The sequence below is a fragment of the Gopherus evgoodei genome, chromosome 5 (genome assembly GCF_007399415.2).
Source record: "Gopherus evgoodei ecotype Sinaloan lineage chromosome 5, rGopEvg1_v1.p, whole genome shotgun sequence".
NCBI lineage: Eukaryota > Metazoa > Chordata > Testudines > Testudinidae > Gopherus > Gopherus evgoodei.
In genome coordinates, this window is record NC_044326.1 from 79,775,297 (window position 1) to 79,802,893 (window position 27,597).

A 27,597-nucleotide genomic window follows, 5' to 3' on the forward strand; every position below is an offset into this window, starting at 1 on the left:
CTTGTCCTTTTGCCGGGTAGACATTCTTAAAAGTTTACCAGAACAACTTCAGTTTTAACACCCAGGAAGCAAGTTGAAGTACAGTATTCTCCCATTAATTCCTTCACTAGAGCAGTAAATCAGACTTTCCCACGTATGCATCAGCACCAGCATAGTAGTGCTGTCTAAAATAAACAGTTTGTAAACAGTATTCATGAACTCAGTTCACACAAAACTACGTTTTATGGCAAACTAGCTTTATTAAAAGTTTCTTCCCTTGAAACAACAGGGAGCTTGTTACATATTTGCTTGTCTGCTTAATGTAACCTTTGAAAGCAGTGATACAGTATTCCCTTACTTGACTTTGTTAATTTCTACTTGCATTTAGAGAAAACAAGATTGCATTGATAGAACATGTTAGGAAGGAGCAGAAAATGTGAATTCACCATAAATTATAAGACTTCACTGTATTTTTTACATCCATGGTTTGGGGTGTTACCACTGAACTTTGGCAAGAGATAGATCTATCATCAAGTTGTACGTCACAGAAAAGAGCACTTTAGGGATGCTGTACCACTGACTTTGATCCAGTAAAAAGGCCTATTTCATAACTAAGGCTAGGGTCTGCATTGACTTTGCATTCACTATTTAACATAGTGGTTAATGAAATTTCTTACCACATAGTGGTATGAAATTTAGCTAGCTCAGTAACCTCGCCCAATTAACATTCAGTCAGTGATCAGCTTGGTTACAACATGTCAGGGAAGTACACTGGATAGTTTTGATCAAATTTACATTCCATTATAAGCTGGCCCCCCTCCCCCTTCAGGTACCACCCAGTTAATATTCTGGCTTGGGTCTTTAATATCACATGTTTTGCAGTGGACACAATTCTGAGCATTTATCTGCAGACGTAACCCTTCTCCTGTTTCCAGGGGAACATATTCATAAACACCTGCAAAGATGAGAACGTCACTGTAGTGGATAGATGAGTATACAACTAAGTGCTAAGACCTAGATTTAAAGGATCTTATTACAAACTCTTGCCCTCTTCAGTAGCCATTATCTTACAAATGCTGTGACTACCATCTGGTAACTTCATTGTGTAGGTCAGTTGTCTCTTGTACACTCTACTGACAATTGCTTTATCAAGAAATGTATTTTTCCCCCCCAGAAAGTAGTTCAGGAAGGACTGTGGGCTTGTGTACCCCAGAAGGCCTCCCTCCAACTCTTCCCCTAGGCTGCAGCACCAAGGGAGTGTCTCCAGATTTATGCAGGGCAGTGACAGGCTCCGGCTGCAGCTTCTGCACTGCTGATGCTGCCCATAGAAAGTGGCAGCGGCAGCAGCAGAAGGGGGCCAGTGAACACACAGAAAGCAGGCTGGCAACTATCACAGCCCAGCTAGGGGGAGTGTATAGCTAGCTGGTAGGGGAAAGCCAAGCAGGCTGCTAGAAGGGCATTAGCAGGGATATGGGTGGGTCCCCAAGACAGACAAAATGCAGCTGGTACTTAAAGCAGTGGTACCCAAACCTTTTATTAAGGAACTAAAAGGCCTACTAGTAATATGTAAGTACCTTTTGCCTTCACTTTGCAAAGCTGTTAGTTTATTCAACCATTATTCATTTTAATTACCTACCTGCAGGACAGAATCTCTGTTCTGGCCCATCATATATAGCTAAATTTTTGTTGACAGGAACACTGTCATCCTTCAGAGTCAAATGAGGAGGCTGGTCATGTTCATGATTTGTCCCACTTAGAGCCACAGAGGACAGGAGATCAAAACTGATTTTTCCATCAGGCTTTGGATATTCAATAGGAGTGCAATCTTTGGCTGGCTTTAGCTGATCAGAATCTAGCCCTAAAGTAATTTTGAATGAAACAATATTAAGTTTCCTAGTGTGCAAATACTTAGTTGAAATTAATTTGGTGTTATTGTAAATTATAGTATTTAATTTGGATAAGGCAACTGGAGCCAAGACGCCCATTATCTTTGTAAAATGTTCTGTAGAATTCTTAGCCACAAATGGTCATGTTAGTTAATCTCTGAGACACATCTCCAGTAGTGTAGTGCTCCCAATCCCTCCACTGAACTACACCAGGTCACTGATTCTATAGACGCAGAAAACCACCATCTGCAGACACTTACTTTCTATAGCCTCCCTTTTAATATCTCACTTGAGTACTGATCCAGTCCAACCTTGCTTAATGCAAAACCAGAAGAGACCGTAAGAAAGAAAATTACCTGGATGTTTTAATGTCCATGGCTCCATTCCTCTCAGTATCCAATAAAATATACCAGTGTAAATCATTCCTCCATAGACACCCAGTACTCCATGGCAGGATGGTCGGATGTTCCTAACAGAATAGAGCTCTTTCCACACCCAGGATTTCTTCAAGTTTTCTTCATATTCAGGCACATCAAGTCCTAGTTGTAAATATATTATTTGTTAAATGTTTATAATATAGCATGAATTCAGGGAAGATTAGGTCCTTGAAATAAGAACTTGTTGCCAGCTGAGAAGTGTTTATTAGCAATGGATTAAAATCATTTGCAGAGCATAAAGTTCAGTTTTTTTAAAACTGGATTTAGACCCATTTATAATATAATGAACCTAAATTACTAAATTTTATATTACTGAAGAAATGAGAGCTTGTAACTACAGCCAACTGTACACTTAATCCTCATTTTAGGAGTGTATTTTCTGAAATACAGTTCTAACTTTCTCAGACACTTTCTAGGATATTTGTATGTAAGAGCATCAAAAAGGTATCCTTAAATTCAGTTTTTAAATATTTTTAAAACAAAGTAAATGGTGCTTCAGGCTCTTGCGTTCAGGAACAGGACCCCTTAAGTCCTTATTTAATACTTTTTCAAAAACTTCTTTCTGGGTGATGGGAGAAGAGACACTTTGGAATGGGAAGTGAGAATACACAGGACCACAGTGCTTCACAATGTTTGGATGGCAGATTTCTAGAGAGGCTTGTGATTTACAGGTGGTCAGACTAAATGATCTAAATGTTCTTTCCTGGCTTTCCGCACAAATCTATGAATACTCTGAGAAATGTTAAACATCCAGACCGAGGCAGTTTATCAAACTATTGCCTCTGAAAATGCAAAATGACTGAACAGATGACAATGAGAACACAATTAGGGGATGCCAATGCTGTAAATTCACTTTAGACTAAGGTTTAAGCTAACCAGAGTAACCCACCTATGATCTGAGCACCAGGTTTTCCCATTTTAAACTCAAAACCTTTAAACTGTATAACTTCAAGATTATACATACATACACACACACTTACACCTATGCAGCCATGAGCACTGATTTGTGTAACTCCATCCTCTACACAGGAAGTCAAATAGTTTACTACACTGTGCTAAATGTAATTTCACTGTAGCAGACCATCTTTTAAATAAGGCCTCGAAGACAACTTATTTAAACAAAACTCCATGAGGAGACAGTTCCCCCAATTACTAATGTTATATGGGAATGGATTGTGAAATACAGTAAAGAGAATTTATGGAACCATCTATACTAAAAGAGCCACTAATATATGTGCACCGTTTGGCCATAGGTTAAGGTGTCTGTTAAAACAATTTTATTACCTACATGCATGGGAAAGCAGTTCTGAAACCAAGTTAGGAAACATTTTCCTGTCCACACTGACAGCAGGTCCATTATAAAACACATTCCCATGACCATGGAAGAAAACAGTGCACTGAAATAGTGGGCATGTTAGTGTAGATAGTTCCTAAATATCTTTTTTTTGCCTGCTGTATTAGGGAAAAGCTGGAGAGTCCAGTTGCTAAAGACATAATAGTATCTCACACTAGTTTGTACTTACCAGATAATACACTTAAAAAATAAGAACTTGTAGTTATGGAGAAGCAGCTGTCATTAAAAAGTATACTTTGCTTAAACAATGTACTCAAATTATTGTGGCTAACTCCAGAAGGCTCAAGTTCTGGCTAGGTCAGTGGTCTCTATAGACATCTGCTGCCATCAGAGTTTTTAAGAGATCAATTAATGCACAAAGAAAGCTTTGCTGTACCCTCCTCTTTTGATGAACCATAAAGCAACCAGTATAGGGAGACATTAAAGTTAGAAGTTCTATTGAGGGTTGGATGGGAGAGGAGAGGGTTGTTACATACATTAATATTATAGTTCACTAAAACTGAAAACTTTAAAAATATCAATTTACTTTTCACTATTAATGCTATGAGGGTTTTGATTTTATTTGCATTTCTCTCAGCTGGGGCAATGAAAACACACTAGTCTTATCTTTGTTCCTATTTTTTAGTCTCACTTTCTGGTTCTGCACTAATCCATTGCAGAGGAATTTATGAACAAACAAAAACACTTTCTATAGATTAAGTCATGAAACCAGATCTATTAAGATTTGTAAAAACAATAATTGACATATACATTGTAAATTTAGGCCTAATCTTCCTGACTGTCCCTTTAATGTTAAGAGCATATCAGATTCTCTGCTCCAGTCCAAGGACCTGATCTATTCACAATAACCAAACAAAACATTCTGAATCCATTCTATTTGTTTCTTGTATGTGTTATAATTTACTATAGGTATATCAGTTTTCTCTTAAACCAACTTAGAGATGGTTTATTTGGCTTTCAAATAGTTTCTTCATATTCAAAAAGTTGTTTCAACTGAACACACAAGGCTGCTACAAGTTTAAATAAGATCTTACCTATTGTCTTCGATTGGAGGTTTTCATTAGTTAATTGGCTGAAAACAGCTTCTGAAGCCAACATGCCACTCTTCATTGCAGTGTGTGTACCTTTGATTTTAGGAACATTCATGAAACCAGGACTGCAACCAATTAATACACCACCAGGGAAAGTGAGTTTGGGTATAGACTGAAGAGAAAAAGTCAGTGAGATTAAGATTTTTTTTTTTAAATGATCATGTATGATGGAACACACATGTGGCATGAGACCAGGTCCTGAGCAAATAAGAGATATCAAGGTCAATATTGCAGAATGTCATAGTTTTTGTTTAATCAAGTGGAAGCTCAAGAAAACAGGTGATCTCATTTTATACTATTCCTTTCAAAACGATTGCTCTACTGAATAGACTATGATAAAGTCACTCAGTAGGTGCCTCCTTCCCCTGCCCCCCGTTTTCTGCTCTCAAGTTTAAAATGACAAATGCCTATGTAGCCTGAAAGCTTGCCTCTGTCACCAACTGAGGTTGGTCCAATAAAAGATATTACCTCACGCACCTAGTCTCTTCTTTAGTAAGTCAAGCTTCCCTCCTCCTATAGTAACCATATCAGTCTATCTCCATGTTTAGTTCTCAAGTCTGTGTCCTCTTTCTTAGTTGACAGATTGACTTTCCAGGCATTACTGAATTTGGCACTAAGTCTCAGTTCCTTTAAGAAAAAATAGTTGTGCAGAGACTAATAATGGAATGATTTCTGGGCACATCTTTCCCTCTCTTCTGAGAAGTATAATATAATCAAGTAGTGAGTGTCACTGAGACGTTTGCCTGTGGAAAAGTAAACCTCTGAAGCCACGTCCCTAAAATAACTAAATGATTCACAAGTATGTTACATGGAGCAAAAAACACCAAGAAATTCCAATAAGTATATATGACCACATTTGGATTATCTCTGAAGATTTTTTTTCTTGTTAAGTCTGAATGCTTACAGAGGATATAGTTACTAAAATTTGAAGACGTGTTACAGCATTCCTCCCTCTTTACAGGACAATGTTTGTTTTGTGTGCTGGATATTCCCCTCAAGCTGTGAACTTGGTGATTGCCTTCACAGTGAAGGCAACTGGGCTTGGGGGTCAGACAACATAATAGTTTTAATTCAACTGGACATTTTCTCAGGTGATGTTACTATTACTGTATTATAATTAAGTCTGCTTGGCATAGTACTGGGGACAATAAAAGTGGTTTCCTGGCTGTTTTTTTTTTATTAAATATATTTTTCCTGTTCCATCTGTCTTTTCCTAAATTTTGCAAATCCCCATATCTTCCTGCATCAGTGCAAACACTCTCCTTAGAGAGAGCACAATGGTTAAGCCACTTCAATATAAATTATCACTAGATCTCCATTCATATTTTGTTAATTCCATAGGACTTGCAAGCAGATAGTGCTCTGGTGCTATCAGAAGAACCCCAGGAGTACTCACAATAGTGTTACAAATATGGCAATTTCCTGCAATATTTTTGGGAGATCTTACTGTATTAAGTTGTATCACTGCAGGCCAGGAATTGTGAATAATTCCATGGCACTCATTGCCATGGGATGTTGTGAAGGTCATAAGTATAACAGGGTTCAAAAAAGAATTAGATAACTTCATGGAAACTAGGTCCATCATGGCTATTAGCCAAGATGGTCAGAGATGCAACCCCATGCTCTAGGTGTCCATAATCTTCTAACTGCCAGAAGCTGGGACTTTACAACAGGTGATCACTCAAAACTGCCCTGTTCTGTTAATTGCCTCTGAAGCTTCTGGCACTAGCCACAGTCAGAGACAGGATATGGGGATAGGTGGTCCATTGGTCTGACCAAGTTTGGCCACTCTTATGTTCTTATTACTAGGATAAGAAGCCTGACCAGTAGAGATTGGGACTGGGTAGGCAAGGTAATAGGATTGTGAAGAGAGAGGACTGAGCTATAGAGAGGTTGGACTGGAGGATGTAGACAGAGTGTCTGTGCCCGCTATTTAATGCTCCCTTTCAGAATATGAAGGACATTGTTTATTTTTCAGTATGCTTTTTAAAAATTTAGGAAGTTACACACAAGCTACATAAAAACAACAATTTTAAGGTTGCAAAGCCAAGCACTCAAAGAGTTAGAAAATTCCAGAAATCAAGGTTGCTTGCGTGTATGATCTTAATTTTCCCTCCTTGCATGTATACATTATCATAAAGTCTTCGATTAAATGATCACATCTTTTTTTTTCCCCCATGGGACCCTTGCCTCATCAGGGTTGTGTAGTAAAAGAGGCTGTTGTCTTTAGGACCTTCTGCCTCATTTTGTGCCAAAGGTGGAAAGTGTGTAGTGAATGAGGCAGTGGGGTGGAGGAAAAGAAAGGACAGTCTCGTGGTTAAGGCAGCTGAATGCACTCCTGGGAGAACTGGATTCTATCACTGCTTCTGCCATACATTTCTAAGTGAAACTGGGCAAGTCACTAAAACCAAGCTTTTCAAATTGCATGTTCCTCAAAGACAGAGGCATCTTAAGTTTATCTATAGCACAAAAATTTGGGAAACTCCTGCTGTGGGTAATTTTGTACACATATCCTCCATGTATCCTATGTATGAGGCAATATCATCACCAAAAAGAGAGCGAGAAACTAAGAGCTATAATTCTACACTCCATATGCTAACTGGTCAAAGACTTCTACTATACATATTGTCAGGGCACCATATACATTAGTATGATTACTCTAGACAATTACCGTTCTTGTTCCTATGGACATTTCCTAATGATTCAATGAGAGATTTTTAAAGCCAGCAAACACACCTTTAAAAAAGGTATGCACCTTGAAGAGTGGAGCAGTTAAAAATTAATGATCAACTAGCAGGTTTTAACATACAGAAAAGTAAACTCCGTTTAATATAGATATAACACAAATTACATACAATAAACTAAGCTTTGCACTAGGAACTACATAAAATAAGTTACACATTATTCAAAACAGAGGAGAGATGGGTACAAGAGCAGGATATTCAGCTGAATTCATGTAGTGCTCTGGAGAATGTCTATAGCAACTGCCTTATTCTCTCACATAAATTGGTATAACCCAAGGCAAAAAGGCACATCTGGCCACTTCCTCCTAGCAATAAATACAGTATTGACTAATCAACTCTCTCTTTACTCCTGTACATATTTTGCTGTAACACAGACACAAGACATATCCTAGGACATTCTAATTTAATAGATAGTGTGGCATTTTCCCAAGGCCTGGCAATATTCATAGAAGTTGATCAATTTATTTTAGCATGGCCAATGAACCTTCCTGGTGCCAAAAGACGTTTCTTTCTGTCCAGAAATTCCTTTTGTCCTTATCCAATCTTTTATTTCAATGGACACTTGCCAACAGACAAATTGAAAACATTTTAGTTTAGATATTACAAGTATAACTAGTTCTTGTTACTAGGGCCACAGGGAATTCAGGATAAATAGTTAGTCGTGTTACAAAAGAAAAAGTCCACACCCAAACAAAAACCCCAAACACACCCTTACCTGGAAACCGCCTTCATTCAAGGCTCTAGCACCATAGGCAATCCTTTTTCCACCCTCTAAAGTGGGCACCACACTGGGATGATGTTTCCATCTCTGGAACTCTTTAAATGGGTTCAAATAGGGATTTTGATAATCTAAACCAACCTTTAAAACAATACAATAAAATATAACATGCTATGAATATTTAAATGTGAACGTTTAAACAAAAGACGTTATTTACACTCATTTAAAGTGCCATATCAGCATTAAAACATGGTATGTTAAGTCAATTTTCATGTTACACCAACTTCAGGATCTTTTCATTACATCCAAGATGCAAGAAGCAGCCAAACTATATTCATGACCTACTTCAGACCTATTAACACTATGCTCAGAACCAAGTCAGGATTTCGCTACAAGGTTGTCCTGAAAGTATATAACCAAGCTGTAACCAGCTCCCATATCAGTCCATCCCACTGGAAATGGAATCATCATAATGAAACTGCATTTTTAAACATGGGTTGCCTGAGCAGTGTGGATGAAACCAAACTTTTTAAAAGTCATATATCAAAATTATGCTCTGATCACTAGGTATTGCCCAGGGGCTTCTCCTTCAACCCCGGGCAGTAAGTAGGGTTTCAGCCACTCTGATAAATTTTTCAAGCACTACTTTTACATGGCTTAAAGTTGAGTCAAGTAACATTTCCAAATGAGAGAAGCATCTATATAAAGCAGCAAAGGAACAATGATACAAAGACAGAATGAAAAGAGACGTAAACAATTGGCGGAACGCCCAGGAGTTCATATTTTACATTCAGTCAAAAGCTAGTGCTAAGATGTGTCTTGCATTCTTCTAGATGGTCAAGTTCCAGCTTTGACATATTCCTGACAGGAGTAATTCCAGAGGCATGATCCTTATGTCAAAAAGCCCTGTTTCTGGCTCTTGCAAGCTTTACCCTGGGGACAATTATTTCCAGGGTTTTGGACAACAGAAAAACATAATATGGGTGAGAGAAACAGAAATAATTTTTTTAGATAACTTGGCCAAAGCGACCTACATCCATCTCAGCTGATTCCATCTCAGAGTCCTCACTGCCAATGGAATTGACAGCCCACCACAGTCAGACAGAAGACAACTACTTTCTTCATTAGTTTTACAAGCAGCTTTCATAATTAAGGCTTATGTACCAAGGGAAGCTATTGCAAAATAAGCTAGGGTGTGAATTTAAAATAGCAATTTTGCACTAGCTCCAAATGTGGACTCTCTTATTCTACACTAAGTGCCTTTGTGCAGTTTAGCTTAAATGGATTAAGCTAAACTGCACAAAGTCACTCTTCATATGGAATATGAGTGGCCACATTGGGCGCTAGTGTGCATTTGCTATTCTGTGTTATTTCCTGATGTACACAAGACCTTAATGAATTGATATGCAAACTTTTCCTATCATGCCCCCACTTACCATTAACAGAATCTCTGCCCTCTCTCCCTCCATTACTGCACATCCAAGGTCGTCTTAGCAGTGGAGCTGGGAGAGGAACGGGGGTTGGGGGAGGAGCTGGGGCTAGAGGTGGAGTTGGTCTGAGAGAAGAGAGGGAATGAGGATAAAGCTGGGCTGGGGGCAGAATGGAGCAGGGGGCAAAGGGGGACTGGATGCAGTTCTGGCCTGGAGGCAGAGCTGGGCCTGGAAGTGGAAAAGGAAAGGGGCTGAAAGAGTCTGGAGCGGAGCAGGTCTGGAAGCGTGGTGCTCCCTCCCCATCGGAGCCTGGCCTGGGCCCAGCTGCATTGCTGCCGCTCCCCCTCCCCCCCACATATGTTCCTCCACACTCCTTAGGGTGGCGTACCCCACAGTTTGGGGACCACTGTCTTAATGCAAAGCCCTTGCTGCAATAGTTTGGTCCAGAGGTTATGAAGGTATAGAAGACAGAGGCAAACGGAGGCTCTGTGTGTGTGTGTGTGGGGGGGGGGGTAATACAACTTAAACAGGAAGGAATACATTTTTCCATGATCAGCATGGTAGTACAAGAACCAAAGATTAAGCATTCTGAAAAGCCTGATACAGTTTGCATGGGTAACTGAGTGCTAACACATGCAACTGGTCATGCAAACATTTACAATTTTACTTGACACCTATCTTGCTTTTATTACAGATGACATAAGTAGCAACATCTGTAGTTATGGTTGCCTGGCACTTCCCATTATAGAACACTGTTGCTTATAAATTTAACCATCCGAGCTGAAATTTCCAATGCTGGGTGCCTGTCTCTGGTTGAATTTCTTCAGGAAAATTTTCATATAAATGGTTTAGCATTTCTCAGATGCAGTTAAGGAAAAACACACAGTTCTGCATATGTTAAAAATTCTTACAACTGTTAGTTGAGAAGTTCTAGCATTTCCTGCTTTAAAGCAGGGACTTAAATTTTGTGCTAGCAGCAAACCATCACTTACCACAAACCCAAGAGCTACCAATGGTTCACCTTCATTTAAATGATAAAGAAATGATCCTCCATACGTATGTCTGTCCAAGGGCCAGCCCACAGTGTGTTCCACTCTTCCTGGCTTCCATTTCTTTTCATCAATAAGCCACAACTGGAATAGATACTACTTTATAATGCAAGTCATTTTAATAATGCAATATAAAAACAAAACCCAACTAGAAATATATGGACAAGATTGCAAAAACATTACTTTGAATTTACTATGCTGTGGCATAAGATAAAGCTCATACAGCAGAGAACAGAGTAAGGCAGTACAAATGCTTTCTCAGCATATTTTCAAGTGACAATTCAAATACTTTCCTTCCTTAAAACACCTCACATCAGCAAATTCAACAAACAGCATGGTCTTTAATATTTACATCATGGAAGACAAAATTTGTCATAGACCCAGCACCCATCATTAATCACAGAAGAGCCTGCATTTTGCATTAATTTTTTTTAATAATTTCTGAATGAATGCAAGAACAGCACATGCTTACACTGACTTTTTTAAGAACACAAAAATTTTGGGTTACTTGACAGTGAAATTTCCTTTCAATAACTTCTTTACTTGGGACCTGAAATAAGCTACTGTAATCACTCATTTGGAACCTCAAAAGCTCAAAGGCCAACCTTCTACTACTACTATACTGTACTACCTGAAGTTTTGTAAAAGATCATATTGTTTCACAGTTTTAAAAAAATACAGAAGTCTAAAAAATTAATTTGAATATACATAGTCTAGAGTAGACACTGATGGTTAAAGAACATAAGTTAATATATGCTAAAACCTTCAATATACTTTGTATAAAACCAACAATTACTTTACCAGTGTAATATATTTGTACTCAGAAAAAAACATTTAAAATATTTTCCAAAAATAAAACCCCAACACAGTGTCTTAATTATATGCATATTGAATTAACACTGCAGACAATGTGTAGCTAGCACAATTTTGACATCTGCTGTATAGATCAAAGAAAGTTTCCAGTCATCACTTCACTATAATGCAACAGAGCACCAGCTAGTATATACTCTGACATGTCACAGAATAGTCACAAGATGGAAAGATTATTGGGGTTTGTAGACAGATGTGCGATACCTGGATAGTTTTCCAACTTAGCTGTACCTTTGTTCTCCCTTAATCAGGGACAATCTGTGCTAGGCTAAAAGTGGACCTTAAAAAGAAATATTTTGTACACTTAAAATATGAAATGATTTACAAGTTAAATCAATTTAAAGAGTGAATTCAGTTTGGAAACAAAACTCTTCACAAGAGTTAAAGAATACCTGCACTGTAAATGGAAAAAAAGAGAATGGGAAACTAAACAAAACTACCCAGAGTTAGTTATGATGTTCAATAAAATAGTAGCAGAAAAGCAAATGAGTTAATGTCATATAGGAAGTTAAGGAGAGTAAGAGGGAAAAATACAATAGGGACTAACTCTGCCTTGGCCAGGAGATGGATGTCACAACTAAAACAGGCCTTTTCACACTCCTTATTCTATAATACCAAAACAATTCAAAAGTTTACAAACTTAATGTCAAGCTCTTGTCAAAATCCACCACTTGCTACTTAAATTTGCAGTCTAAAGAAAAAACCTCAGTTTTAGAAAGCAGTTTATACACACATTTTGAAACAGTCTAGTTTGCAGCAAGTCTTATACTTCAATAATTTAAGCGCACCAAGTATTGTGATAAAACTAAGAAGAGATACCTCTTTCAGTCCAATACCATAGCTCTGGGGTTGACATTTCTCCCTTAGATTGTATCTGTTGTACAATTGTTTGGCAAGATGTCCATGACAACCTTCTGCGAAGAACGTGACTTTGGCATGTAGCTCCAGACCTCTTTCAAAGTTCGCCTGTAAAAACAGAGAACCTGTAGTCACCACACTGTTTAGATAACATGGGTGAGGGAAAGGGAGGCAGAGTGCTGTTAAAGCACTTTAAGATCTTCCTGATTCTGGGATACTCCAGAGACTGAAGCAACTGCTGGGCATTTGTCAATAGTACTGCAGCCTTCCTGGGTCCCACCCCTGAAACACTCCTCCCACCCCACCACAGTACTCCCCCTGTGCCAGAGTGTGTGCAGGGCTGTCTTCCACAGTTCTCGTATCAGGACAATGATCCTCTAGTCCTAGAGGACATTTACACTATACAGGCCCTTTTACCCAGCATCAGGAGGCCGGAGTGGACCTCACCCAGATAGCTGTGTCACAGATTCACAGGATCGGTGCTGTGCCCCCAGTTTTTAAAACAGTCTCTTTGAGGAACCCCTTCAATATATCAGACCCCCAGGGAGGTCTCACTCTTCCCTCAGGGTAGGCTATGCAGCCTCACCATCTCCTGACACAACCTCTAGGGCTTCAGCAGTCCTGCTTCACACTGTGAGCTCTACTCAGCAAGTCCAACTGAAAGAGAAACTCCTGGTTAGAGACCTGTACACTCTTCAAGGGACTAACGCACCTCATCCAGTATTTGCAGTGACACTCAAGCAGCGATTTCAAAACAGCGGGGTTTATTAGTCAACTGGAACACAGCACTGGAAGTCCTTAAGTTAGCATGGAGAAATAAAGGTTAAAACACAGTCCATTCTGGTTATCCCAGTGCAATTCACCAGCCAAGCTGTAGTTAACTCCATTTTCAGGCTGTGTCTCTCTCTCTGACCTCCTTAGTCAATTTCCAGGTGAGAGTGCCCAGGCTTCTTCCAGAAACCAATTCTTGATTCCTCCATCTCACTCCTCAGTCTTTTGTTCTCAAGCTGGGGCCTCTGCTCGGCTTCCTTGCTGAGAGGCAGGGAAGTTCTCTTCCCTCTAGGTCATAGTTTGCTAGGTGTCCAGATCCTGGTTAACTGGGTTTTCAATTGTCTTTTCGGATTTTCCACTGAAGTGGGTTAGCTTTGGCGAGTCCTTTTTAATGGCCCATTCAGTCCACTCAGCTAGGCAACACTCACCCACAGACCTATAGCTCTTTACCCTTCCATAAACGAAAACTTAATCCTTCCCATCCTTCACTAGATAGCCAGGCAAAGTATGAGGAAACTGAGGCACACATAGGATTAATGAAAAAAAATTAAAAAAAAAATCCCACTTTGTTACACTTTCCACTGCATGACATTTTGTCCATGGTTTGGATGGAATGGGATTTAATATAAAACTTGACATCTTCTTAACATATGCGCAATGTACCTCAGAAGGCACATGACCAAGATTCATCACTGAATTTTGTGTGCTGGATGGATCATTAGCTTCCCCAGCCTGGGCCAGGCACTGACAGGGAGTGTGATGTGAACACTGATCCATTCCCAGAAACATCTTGGATATATCTTGTGATAGTCAACTCTGAAAAAGTGTCCCCAGTTCATACACAGGACTTAGATATCAGTACCCTGGGGCTGGATTCATCAATGAAAAAAAGATGAAATGATCCAAACCAATTATTGCAAAAATCTGGTATTTTGAAATATACAAAGAGATCTTACTAGGAGTGGATATTAGCAGAAAAAAAGTCAGCCAAAAAAAGATCTGGTGCAAAATGATAAGTTTGAAATATGTAGAATACAAAACTAAATATGGTATTTTAGTAATAATTGCCCTTGTTACTATAAAAAGTTGTATTAATATGCTTGTAGATGTATTATATTACGGAAGAACTAAAATGATATTTTAGGAGGAAAATAGGATTAAAAAAAAATTCTCCCAGGAGGTGGATTAATAATTCTCTTTTGACATTTTTGTCAAAAGGCTATGTCTACCCAAACTCAAAAAAGTGGTACTGAAATTTTTTATTTGACTTAATTTATGACAGCTTTCTCACAGGGCATTGGGGATGGAACTAAACGTACTATGTTCCCTGTATACTGGTATTCATGCTTAGCGGTAGGTAAGTGCCAGTTTTTGCTGGAACTTTCCCCACTTTCTGCATTTCTGATTGAGAAGCAGAAGGTGAACTGTATTTACAGCATACGGATTACTAAGAATAGACTTGTTACTTATGTTAATATGACTATGCATGCATATGGTACTGTTTCACAGAAACCATGTCCTTGCTAAGATAATAGCAGTTAGAAACCATAATTAAATAGCTTATGTAAATATAGACATCCTACATTATCTGTTTCTAAATTTATAAATTTAAGTAACAAAAAATGTTTTGCAGTTAGCATCTTTCTCCTGCACCTATACAAGAACCAATGCTTATTTTATTGTATATTTATACCATTGCCTTCACATTTTTTAATTAATTTGTACTATGGTAGTGTGTTAGGGCCCCAGTCATGGATCAGGGCCCCATTGATTAGCCACTGTTCTAACACAAACAAGAGACATTCCTCGCCTCAAAGAGCGTATAATTTTAGTAAATTAACTGATCAAGGCCCTGATCTTGCAGACACATCTTTAATTCCATCCATTGTATGTTGTACAGCTAACTTCAATGGAACTACTCACAGAGCCTAAAGTTAAACACCTGTGCAAGTGTTTGTAGGACTGGGGCCCTAATCATTAAGATTAATAAATTAAACGAGTTAATAAACAATGTTTGTCAAGAGAGAAATTTCTGAATAATGGTGCAGTTTTCTTACAAGTCATAGAAGACATTCTGTTCCTTTTCTACAGTTCCTAGGTCGGGGGCTCTTTACATCAGGAATAAAATCAGGCTTTCAACTACTGCAACAAATGTGAATATTACTGGTACCATCTACTGGTGAAAATATATAATTGAAAATAATTTTAGCTATTTGGTGAAACAAATAAAGGTATAATGAGAGGTGACAGTTGTTCTGTTTGAATTATTTCAAGACAAGAGTATAGTAAATATATGATTTCACGGTCAACTATTTTAAATGTAGGAAAATCAGCCTCCTTATTAGCAGGAAAAGCACATTTTAAAAAGTGAACCCAAAAAAAAAAAAAAAACTACAAAGGAGGAAGCACTAAGTGGATGCAGACAGCTACTAGACAGGCAGGAGGATTCATCCAGTAAGGATCCTGCCCACAAAAGGCAGATGGGATGCAGTCAGCAAAGTACAACAGAATTGCAAAAAGGGCAGAAGGCAGCAACCAGCCATTAGAACAACTGTTTTGTATTTGATGTGTTACCAGTTAGACGTATCACTCTCCCCACTCACCTTCATGACTTCTTGCATTCAGTCCCTCCCTTTCCTCGCACTCCATCCTTCCAGACACCACCTACGCCAAACAAACCTCTCCAATTTTCATTCAAATCCCTCCTTAAACAATTCCTCCTTCTCTGAAGACTTTCACTGATAATCCCAGGGACTTTTGGTTTGTTTAAGGGTATAACACCAAGAACAACAATGGCACCACAATGATGTATGTAGCAACTACAGGATTGGACCTTTGCCCATTAAAAAGATAAGTACTCACTTTAGGTGCTCCATCCTTTTGAATGCCTACATCATTAGTGGCAATCCCTTTCACACTGCCATCTTCATGAAAAAGAACCTATGGAAATATTCAAACAACATCTATTTTAAAGATCTGTGATTTTAAGCCCATTTCTAAAATTATTTCCCAAAGGCAGAAAACATGGAGGTTAGAAAATCCAAACCTTTTAACTAAGAGCTCAGTCTTGAAAACAATGGGATTAATCGTGCTTAAATGCTTTGCTGGATTGGAGACAGAGTATTCAGGAATTTGCAGAACTGAGCCCTTATTTTTCAGGCATTTCTGTGTAATATGGGACTTGCTAAAAAAATAGAAAATTGGGCTAAAATCTCTCACACACATAAATAGTTATGTTATTACCTCAGCTGCTGCATAGCCTGGATATACCTCAACACCCAAAGCTTCTGCTTGCTCACCCAGCCAATTCACAAAGTGCCCCAAGCGCACTATATAATTCCCATGATTAGTCATTGGAAGGCCTAGGCAAAAGGGAGAAGTACACCATAATCTATTCAGGTTTATGGATTAAAACATATACACACACACACACACAGGAGATGTACATGCTTAAAATTTAACACTTTTAAAAATACAAAAGTTTGGTTTAATGCAATGTACTAGTATCTTTTTGCTATGATTGCTGTCTCTATACAGAGATGTACAAACTACCTACTTATATTCCCATCATTATAGTTTGCGTACAAAATTGCTAAAAAGCAACTGATGCAGTATTGCTTGCCTCCCAACATACACCATAGTTGTTTCTTGAAAAATATATAACTATATTAAACCTCAGCCCTGTTTTTTCAGTAAGTGTTCTAGCTTTTCAACAAGCTGTACCTGGAAGAATTGGCACTGGAATTCTGGAATTCTTCGTTAAAATCCCAAATTTGTCTTCAGTTACTGGAGTCTGAAGCGGAGCCTAAAAATAAGGAAAAAGTCATCACTGTGAACTATTTTTGCTGCCTGTCAAGAAGCAGACATTTTCTCTTCCTTCTCAAGGAACAAATTAAAGATCTAGTGTAGTATGACACAATGATAATAATGGTCTTGTGAGAAAGTTTCATGACAGAGGTAAAGCACAGAGTCTCAGGCAGAGCAATATTCAGGTAAAAAGTCAACAAAATTAATACTCAACTTTTGGAATTGGCATAGGGCTCCCCTCCACCCCCCCCAAACCCCCCCCCCCCAACAAACAGTTCCTTTCTTATCCAAGAGTTTTTTATACAAAAAACAAAGGAAACAACTGTGCAATGAAAGGTGATATTTATAAATATCACCTTATTTAAAAATAATATATAGAGGTGCAGCATGGAACTTGATACAGAGTTTGTTTCAAGCTAGAGATTAATCGTAATGATTAAGCATTCATACCTCTCGCTCCTTCCAGTCCGGTAAGAGTTCTTCTAAAGCACGTGGCTCAAGACAAGCACCAGAAAGCGTATGTGCACCGATCTGAGCAGCCTTCTCCACCAGGCAGACACGAACTTCTTTGCCATACTCATTGGCTAACTGTTTGAGTCGAATAGCTGCAGAAAGACCTGCAGGGCCTGCTCCAACTATGACAACATCAGCTTCTTCTGCAAATCTTTCCATGTTCACCCCTTTAATGGAGCAAAATATGATATAGCGATTTTGTCCAATAATACATCTCTCTCACCATTCTCTTCCCCCTCTCTCTAAAGTTTATTGTTTTGCTTTGTCATATCAACCATCAAGTATCAAAATACTGTCACCTTGAACTAAGTGGTGTTAATATTCAACAGATGTGAACACAGTGTACATGAGCAGCATTTTAATTGTGCTTTTGCCTAATGTTTGACTAAGCCTTTGCTAATGAAGAGGGACACAGAGATTCTAATCTCCAGTGGTGTGCCATCCTAGAATGATTAAAATAAGGGCCCAGAGCTATGCTTACTTCTCAGGTGTGCTTGGTACACTTCAGGAGAAAAGAGGGGGGAGAAGTGCCATTAAGCAACCTTAATGGTCCTCCTCCCCTCTGATGCTGGAAATGCTCATCAAGTCCTAAGTATCTGCTGCTTTGCTCTGACAGTCAGGGATCCCCAAGCACTGTTCTGGCAACAGGGATTGTTGGAACCCACTTTCTCTAAGGAGCTGCTAAGGTTAGTGAATTTATAGATTAAAATAGCATAAATAAATATCTTCTTTGCCCTACTTCATCATGATCAACTCGTGAGACCACATTACAAAAGCAGAAAAATACATATCCTCACTGCAATAAGGTAATACAATAAATAAGACAAATGTAGCTATAGATATACAAACTGAAAAGTTAATGACATGTATTTACACATTTGCATCATGAAGTCTCATACTTTCTTAGTTTAATTAGGAGCAAACTAAATATGATCAGTTCTGCTTCACTAAAACTGACCATCATAAGCAAGCAACCATAAAAGGTCACCTTAATCTTTAGCATTGCGCTTACCAGAACAGCATTTCTGTAAAATAACTGTGCTGTTAACATTTAAAAATGCCTGCAATTAATATAGACAAGCTGTTTTCTTAACATGCAATTTTTCATTTACCTTCCCATCGTTTGTCTTTGTTCCGAGAATGAATAGTATAGTGTGTAGTGATTCGAGGCACAGGGGAAGTAGAAGCCCATCTTGCAATATGCAAAGGCGGTAGACAGTCTTTCTTTACTGACTTTAAAGCACGCAAACAATGATGTGCTGTAAAAAAAGGAAACTAGATTAGCTGAATCATTTAACTGTTAACATAGATAACAGTTAAAGGCTTGAACCCACTTTTTAAAAATATCCTGAGGCTATTCAGTACAGAAAAATCCTAAACAAATTAATAAATCATGACCCTACTCTGTGTTTCAGGATTAAAGATAGGAAGTTGACTGGTGGTACATGATACATTTTGCAACATCTCACTCCCATTATCAGGAAATGGGAATAGGAAAACAGTGCCCATCACACGGAAAAAACACAGTTCTTAACATTACTTTTTAAGGCTATATCTACACTGCACTTTTGTCTGCAAAACTTCTGTTGGTCAGGGGTTTGGGAAAAAAACATATTCCCAACCGACAAAAGTTTTACCAACAAAAAAGCACCAATGTGGACAGCGCTTTGTCAGCGGGAAATGCTCTCCTGCCGACCACCCGTTAGTGGTGGTTTTATTTTGCTGGCTGGAAAGTGCTCTCCTGCCAGTGATGAGCAGCTACTTGAGAGACCTTACAGCAGCACAGCTGTGCTGCTGTAAGGTACACAGTGTAGACATACCCTTAGTTTCAGATGTTACATTTGGGATATTTACCGTTCTAGCAACAAAGTCTTTATTTTCTGTTTTGCTGGAGTTTTCTCCTATTTTTTAAGTTCCCTGTGTTCCTTGTACAGTTAGTCTGTAGTTTATAACAGGCTTAATTTCCTCTACTTGTGTCTACTGTTAAGTAATTTTAAAGAAAAGTAATTAAGTAGAGAGGGAGGAAACTTCCACGGCTGCCCCGGCAGGCTTGAGGGCTCAGGAAGATGTATTTCATATTAAGAGTTTATGTTCACATTTTAGAGTGTCCACCATCATAATATATTCATTCTGTAATATGAATGACCTAGTCATTGGCAGAACCCTATTTGAACTTTGGGAAATTCACAAGCTGAGATGGTGTTCTTCAAATGGCAGAGAGAAGAACCAGACTGACTATATCATGATCAATGGTGACACTCACTGACAGATGTGAAAGCAAGAAGGGGTGCAGATGTTGGCAGCAACCACCACCTTGTGACAGCCTTCATCAAGCTAAAACTGAGAAGTGTGGGTCCACCAAACAAGGGACAGACATTATGATATTGACAAGCTGAAGTCTCTTGCAATACAGAAAGCCTTCATTCTTCAGTTAAAGAACAGGTTTCAAGCACTTGCAAACCTTGATGAAGAGGAGGGGAATGCAGATGAGGAGATGAACAAGAAGTGGGACAAAGTAACAGCAATTTATAAACAGCAGTGAAGCCTGTCTAGGCTACAGGAAGATGAGAAGGAAGGAGTGGATTACAATCAGCACATGGAATGTCACAGAAACAAGATGAGCCCTGAAGAAAAAAAAAGTTTTAGACACAAAATCGCAGAAGCTAAAGGACAAATACCACGAGCAGTATAGCAAGGTTCAAATGCTTTGTGAAGGCAGATAAACATCATATTGATAATCTGGCAACACAAGCAGAGGATACAGCTGCTTACGGTGAACAAGGAACCATCTACAAAATGACGCGGCTTATCAGTGGTAAACAGCAGACACAAACACACTCTCATCAAGAACAAACAAGGACACCTTCTAACAACTGAGAAAGAACAAGACATGCGCTGGACAGAGCATTTCAAAGAATTGCTGAACAGGGAGCCACCTGAAGAAGCAGCAAACATCCAGGAGGCAGAAGAAGATCTTGATATGAACACAGACAGCCCAACTAAGGAAGAGATCATTCATGCCATCAAATCCAGGCAAGGATAACTTGAATGCAGAATTGTTCAAGGTAAATCCTAAATTAGCAGCATCTATCCTGGCCCCTCTATTTACATCAGTCTGGGAAAGGGAAAAAGTGCCAGATGAGTGGACCAATGTGGTTACAGTGAAGATACCAAAGAAATGAACTCTCAGTGGTTGTAATAACTGGCGTGGTATAATACTTATCTGTGCCAACAAATTATTGTGTAAGATCATTGTCCAATGTATAGCAGAGGTAGTTGATGGCATTCTCAGAAAAGAGCAAGCTAGTTTTTGGAAAGGGCATGGATGCACAGACCAGATCTTCACTCTACGAAACATAATAAAACAGTGCTTAGAATGGCAATGGCAACTTTACATACATTTCATAGACTTTGAGAAGGCTTTTGATAGCATTCATGGGACCAGCCTATGGCACATTCTGTGGACATGTGGAATTCCTTTCCATATAATTGTCATCAAAAGCTTGTATTTCAACTTTACATGCAGTGTTGATCACAGTGAACTCAGTTTTGAAGTCAAAACAGGAGTATGTCAGGGGTGTCATGTCTACAATCCTCTCAACATTGCCATCGACTGGGTAACGTGGCGTACAACAGAAGACATGCCAAGAGGAATTAAATGGATGCTCTTCTCATCTCTTGAAGACCTGGACTTCGCAGATGATATTGCTCTCCTATCACACACCCAACACCATATACAAGAAACAACAACTCAACTCAACGCATTCAGCCAGCAAATTGGACTGACAATCACAGTAAGACAGCTAGCATGATCTTTAACATTGCTTCACCACCACCAGTACGGAGAGAGGATTATGTTCTCACTATCAGCCAGGACAGTGGAACAAGCCAGGACATCCAAAACAAAATCAGTAAAGCCAGGAACACCTTCAGGAGCTTAAATACAGTCTAGAAATCATCAAAATACAACACCAAAACCAAACTCAAGATTTATCAGAGCTGCGTACTTTCAACACTACTTTATAGTGCAGTATGCTGGGATATGAGAAAGTATGAGCTGTCCAAACTGTTTTCATTTCATACAACCTGTCTCAGAAAAATCCTCTGTGTCTTTTGGCCCAGAACAATCTCAAATCAAGATCTATTGACACAGTGCAGCCAAGAGGATCTGAACATCATCATTGCCAGGAAACGTTGGAGATGCATAAGTCATGTGCTTTGGATGGAAACTGTTTCCATCACCAGAGCAGCAATAAGATGGACACCTGAAGGCAAGTAAAAATGAGGCCGCCTGAAAACAACATAGCAAAGAGCTGTGGAAGCCAAGCTGAAAAACCTGGGGCACAGCTGGGGAACCACTGAAAGACTTGCCAGAAACAGAGAGGAGTGAAGGAGCTTCCTCACTGCACCAAACTCCAGAGGCATAATAGGAATATGACGATGATGATGACCACCATAACATATAAGCATCAAAATCAGGATTTATTGTTGTATGTAGTACTCCATAATGGACCCTGCTTTTGCCATCCCTAATTTTGGTCACTAAACTTGGATTTTTAAAAACGTACAATATACAGATGTGACCAGTTTTGCTGTAACTCAGACACTAAAACATAACCCACTAGAGGAATAAAAAAAGTAAATTAAATAATAGAAAAATAGCCATAAAATTTATACGTCAACTAGCTTACCGTGTAAGGGCAAACAATATTAGTTGCTTAGTCCTTAAAAGGAAAAAGAAGTTGAGCTAAGTTAGAACTCAAGAAAGTCTTAACTCTGAAAAACTAGTCAAAGTACAGGGATGGGCTAGGCAACTTTCCCCATATTGCTCTACAACTTAAAGTACAACTAATCGAACATAATTCCTTTTGTGTTCTTTTTAGGCCAAACAAATGCTTTGGTGATCTTCATCTCTATGATTAAAAAAAAAGTCACAGAACCCACAATCAAAAAGTCCTAGAGCTAACAAAAATAGCATGCACATACAAGAGAAAAACATATTGTAAGAAAACATTTCAATTTCAAACTTCCGAACACTTATAGTAAACATCAACATACAAACAAAAAAGGATTACAACAATTTAAGATACCTGCAATGTGTATTTAAGTTTGTTTCATACTGTACCTGAACATATTCTTTTTATTTCAGAAAGTTGAAAAAGCTACTGGGGGGAAGCTGTTCTAGACTTCATTTTAACAAATAGGGAGGAACTTGTTGAGAATTTGAAAGTAGAAGGAAGCTTGGGTGAAAGTGATCATGAAATCATAGAATTTGCAATTCTAAGGAAGGGTAGAAGGGAGTACAGCAGAATAGAGACAATGCATTTCAGGAAGGCGGATTTTGGTAAGCTCAGAGAGCTGATAGGTAAGGTCCATGGGAATTAAGACTGAGGGGAAAAACAACTGAGGAAAGTTGGCAGTTTTTCAAAGGGACACTATTAAGGGCCCAAAAGCAAGTTATTCCGATGGTTAGGAAAGATAGAAAATGTGGCAAAAGACCACCTTGGCTTACCCTTGAGATCTTGCGTGACCTACAAAATAAAAAGGCGTCATATAAAAAATGGAAACTAGGTCAGATCACGAAGGATGAATATAGGCAAATAACACAGGAATGCAGAGGCAAGATTAGAAAAGCAAAGGCACAGAATGAACTCAAACTAGCTATGGGAATAAAGGGAAACAAGAAGACATTTTATCAATACATTAGAAGCAAGAGGAAGACTAAGGACAGGGTAGGCCCACTGCTCAATGAGGAGGAGGAAACAGTAACAGGAGACTTGGAAATGGCAGAGATGCTTAATGACTTCTTTATTTCAGTCTTCACTGAGAAGTCTGAAGGAATGTCTAGTATAGTGAATGCTTACGGGAAGAGGGTAGGTTTAGAAGAGAAAATAAGGAAAGAGCAAGTAAAAAATCACTTAGAAAAGTTAGATGCCTGCAAGTCACCAGGACCTGATGAAATGCATCCTAGAATACTCAAGGAGTTAATGGAAGAGGTATCTGAGCCTCTAGCTATTATCTTTGGGAAATCATGGGAGACGGGGGAGATTCCAGAAGACTGGAAGGGAGCAAATATAGTGCCCATCTATAAAAAGGGAAATAAAAACAACCCAGGAAACTACAAGACCAGTTAGTTTAACTTCTGTGCCAGGGAAGATAATGGAGCAGGTAATCAAAGAAATCATCTGCAGACACTTGGAAGGTGGTAAGGTGATAGGGAATAGCCAGCATGGATTTGTAAAGAACAAATCATGTCAAACTAATCTGATAGCGTTCTTTGATAGGATAACGAGCCTTGTGGATAAGGGAGAAGCGGTGGATGTGATATACCTAGACTTTAGTAATGCATTTGATACGGTCTCGCATGATATTCTTATAGATAAACTAGGAAAGTACAATTTAGATGGGGCTACTATAAGGTGGGTGCATAATTGGCTGGATAACCGTACTCAGAGAGTAGTGGTTAATGGCTCCCAATCCTGCTGGAAAGGTATAACAAGTGGGGTTCCGCAGGGGTCTGTTTTGGGACCGGTTCTGTTCAATATCTTCATCAACGATTTAGATGTTGGCACAGAAAGTACGCTTATTAAGTTTGCGGACAATATCAAACTGGGAGGGATTGCAACTGCTTTGGAGGACAGGGTCAAAATTCAAAATGATCTGGACAAATTGGAGAAATGGTCTGAGGTAAACAGGATGAAGTTCAATAAAGATAAATGCAAAGTGCTCCACCTAGGAAGGAACAATCAGTTTCACACATACAGAATGGGAAGAGACTGTCTAGGAAGGAGTATGGCAGAAAGAGATCTAGGGGTCATAGTAGACCACAGGCTTAATATGAGTCAACAGTGTGATACTGTTGCAAAAAAAGCAAACATGATTCTGGGATGCATTAACAGGTGTGTTGTAAACAAGACACGAGAAGTCATTCTTCCGCTTTACTCTGCGCTGGTTAGGCCTCAACTGGAGTATTGTGTCCAGTTCTGGGCAGCGCATTTCAAGAAAGATGTGGAGAAATTGGAGAGGGTCCAGAGAAGAGCAACAAGAATGATGAAAGGTCTTGAGAACATGACCTATGAAGGAAGGCTGAAGGAATTGGGTTTGTTTAGTTTGGAAAAGAGAAGACTGAGCGGGGACATGATAGCAGTTTTCAGGTATCTAAAAGGGTGTCAATCAGGAGGAGGGAGAAAACTTGTTCACCTTAGCCTCTAATGATAGAACAAGAAGCAATGGGCTTAAACTGCAGTAAGGGAGATTTAGGTTGGACATTAGGAAGAAGTTCCTAACTGTCAGGGTAGTTAAAAACTGGAATAGATTGCCTAGGGAAGTTGTGGAATCTCCATCTCTGGAGATATTTAAGAGTAGGTTAGATAAATGTCTATTAGGGATGGTCTAGACAGTATTTGGTCCTGCCATGAGGGCAGGGGACTGGACTCGATGACCTCTCGAGGTCCCTTCCAGTCCTAGAGTCTATGAGTCTATGCTGGCCCAACCAAGTCTGTTAAAATCAAGCTACCACAGATTTTTCATCAGTGCAGACAACTAATAATTGACTCCAGATTCATATGATAAATACTTTGCATTTTACAGAGCACCTTATACCAGAGAACCTAAAACATGTAACGAATGCTTGTAAATTAAGCCATACAAGTATAATCCGATTTAACAGACGAGGGGGAAAAAATGAAGGAGAGAGAGTATATATGTTAGTGAATGCTAGATGGGCAGCTATTATTTGGCAGAGGGCCTGAACAAAACTTCGAAATCAACAGTAAAAATGTAGATTGGTTAAAATATACTTTGTTTCAAAGGTAAAGGTTTATACATACAGTCAACCCTCAACTGTGCTTCCTAAACATTACTCAAGCACAATCAAATCCTGATGGTCAGAAGCAAATATTATATCACATACTTACTATAAAGATAATTTCCCGTTTCCACAAGTAATAATGTGGGTATAGCCTGAGGACTATTTTTCCCTCATCACTATGCAGATGAATTGGTAAATGTAACATGAATGAATAAACATAGGAAAGTGCAAAAGTGAAAGAATAGTACCTTGTCCTGGTTCAAAAGATTCAGAATATTAAAAATTGATTTACACGGTCTTACTCTAAATTAAAAAAAGAAATCAAACATTGGGTCATTTTGAACATAATGGAAATAAAAGGAATTATGGACCCAATCATGTTATGTGTCATGAAGCCAATGGCACTTTTGCCTGTGAGGACTACAGAATCAGGTCAAGTTATTAGTTCCTTTCAGGCTAAATGCATAAGAGAGGACTTGAAATACACAAAGTGTATTAGTTTAACTACCCAGATTCATGTAACCATTCAACATCTTGGGAGCTGGAGTGGGAGATGAGGAGGAAAGGAGTTGGAGATAGAGAAAGGAGGAAGATTTGCTTGTTATACCATGAAAAACTGCTATCTTAATAGTTTAATAAGGCTGAGCTTGGAATAAATTTTTACATCTATAAATGCCCTGGAATAACAGACACTATCTTATGCTCCCATATCTTCATATAAATATACATTATTTTGTAAAGTGTCACAGCTCATAAGCCAGCTGAACTAGAAACACCTGTCATATCACCACAAGCTAAGAATCCTCTCTCCCTCCCCTGACCCCCACACCCCAAATCCCTCAGCCTAACTTTACAGATGAAGAAAGACCTTAAATAGTATCACTTGTTTTCTAAAATACTTTAAACATTTATAAAGTACTTCTTCAAAGTAGCATGAGCAATATATACAAGATAGTGAAGAACAATTTTTTTAATGGCATTTGTGAATAATGCACCCATCCCAAATGCAAACCAATATAACCTTTATATCCCCACACTCCACAGGGTGTAATCTCTTGGAACAGTGTAATGTACATGGACAACAAGTATTATTTATGTAGCTTAAGTCATACTAACTTAAATAGACAATCCAGATGTCACAATAAACTGCAACAGATTTAGGAGTGAGAGTCTTAAGCAGTATTTACTTTAAAACAGAGAATCATACAATTAGTAACGTATTACAGACTCGAACATATTTCATAACTGGAGAAACAACTGCAGGTACATTCCTTAAAACATTCAATCGCTTCTCTGCAATGAGTTCTGCATGGATGAACACGAACAGCACTGCAATGACTTCAATAGGGAGAAATTATGAACTGAATACACAGTCAAATGAGGTAAATGAACTAACAATTATTGTTATTCTGGCCAGTACTGTGGGGTCAGTGTCCTTTCCGTTCTAACTATCTTAAATCACTACCGCAAACATCAAGCACAAGCAAGGGGGATCACAACACGGCTGATTCGTGTTAAAATATATCTGTTTTGTAAGAATCACACGGCAATGACCTTTGTTCCAGTTTTGTGTCTTGCTGTAAAGACAAGGGGCGGGGCAGCCGTGGCCGGCGGGCATGGCCCACAATCAGACTTAATACTGAACAGGCCCCCTAGCTTGTCACTTTCACTCCCCTGTCCTAACCCCATTGCTATTCCCGCGCACACACACACGGGGGAGTGGGGCACAGCCCCCCCTTCCCACGAGCAAGGAATCGTGGTAACAAGTTAACAGGGCAGAGGGTGATTTTTCAGCCACCACTCGAGAGTCAGCCTGCAGCCCACTAGGCCCACGGACCGGCAAGGTGCCCACGAGCGACGCCGCACGTTACCTTGGCCGGAGAGCGTGCAGAGAGGGAGCGGCATGGTGCCTGCCTGGGCGCCCCCGGGGACGGGACAGCCTCCCCTCAGGGACTGGAACGGGGGCGAACACTGCCTCTGGCCCCCCTGCCCACTACGCACACCCCGCCTCCCAAAGCGCCCACGCTTCCCGCTCTGCCTTTCCCGAGCGCCTGGGCGCTGGCGCTCCGGGCCAGCCTGTCACTGCGCGTCCACACACAGCCGCGGCCAATTGCATTCACTACCCACAGTGCACACCCGCAGCTCTCGCCCTCCCGTCCCACTCCAATGCGCCTGCGCGCCAGGCTACCTTTCGGGAGACAGAGTTCCCTCCCCGCCGAGGAGGGACTACTACAGCTCCCAGAATGCCCTGCGGGAGAAGGGGCGCTGTTCCCCGCTCGG

The 27,597-nt window shown here is 39.5% G+C and overlaps 1 protein-coding gene across 3 annotated transcripts; it reads right to left on the reverse strand.

The window, feature by feature from the left end:
- Window positions 1-215: 215 nt before the first annotated feature.
- On the reverse strand, window positions 216-27,528 carry ETFDH (electron transfer flavoprotein dehydrogenase). 3 transcript variants are annotated; one of them, XM_030563336.1, is made up of 13 exons: window positions 27,506-27,528; window positions 18,620-18,766; window positions 17,445-17,674; window positions 16,911-16,992; window positions 16,431-16,549; window positions 16,050-16,127; window positions 12,378-12,524; window positions 10,632-10,772; window positions 8,207-8,350; window positions 4,691-4,859; window positions 2,222-2,404; window positions 1,616-1,837; window positions 216-934 (listed from the first exon to the last, which is right to left on the reverse strand). In XM_030563336.1, the coding sequence occupies exons 3-13, from the start codon at window positions 17,664-17,666 to the stop codon at window positions 771-773; spliced, it is 1,671 nt and encodes a 556-aa protein (XP_030419196.1). In that variant the 5' UTR covers window positions 17,667-17,674; window positions 18,620-18,766; window positions 27,506-27,528; the 3' UTR covers window positions 216-770. The 3 variants fall into 3 exon arrangements, with proteins under 3 accessions (XP_030419196.1, XP_030419195.1, XP_030419194.1); XM_030563335.1 differs by lacking the exon at window positions 27,506-27,528 and adding an exon at window positions 27,189-27,481; XM_030563334.1 differs by lacking the exon at window positions 27,506-27,528 and adding an exon at window positions 20,444-20,601.
- Window positions 27,529-27,597: the final 69 nt, after the last annotated feature.

Coding starts and splice junctions, on each gene's coding strand:
- ETFDH (XM_030563334.1), bottom strand. CDS start 20,522: ATGATCTCTTCCTTAGTTGGGCTGTCTGTGTTCATATCAAGATCTTCT. Junction 17,675..18,619: donor CAAAGACAAACGATGGGAAG/GTAAATGAAAAA, acceptor GCTCCATTAAAG/GGGTGAACATGGAAAGATTT. Junction 16,550..16,910: donor TCCAGTGCCAATTCTTCCAG/GTACAGCTTGTT, acceptor CCTTTTGCCTAG/GCCTTCCAATGACTAATCAT.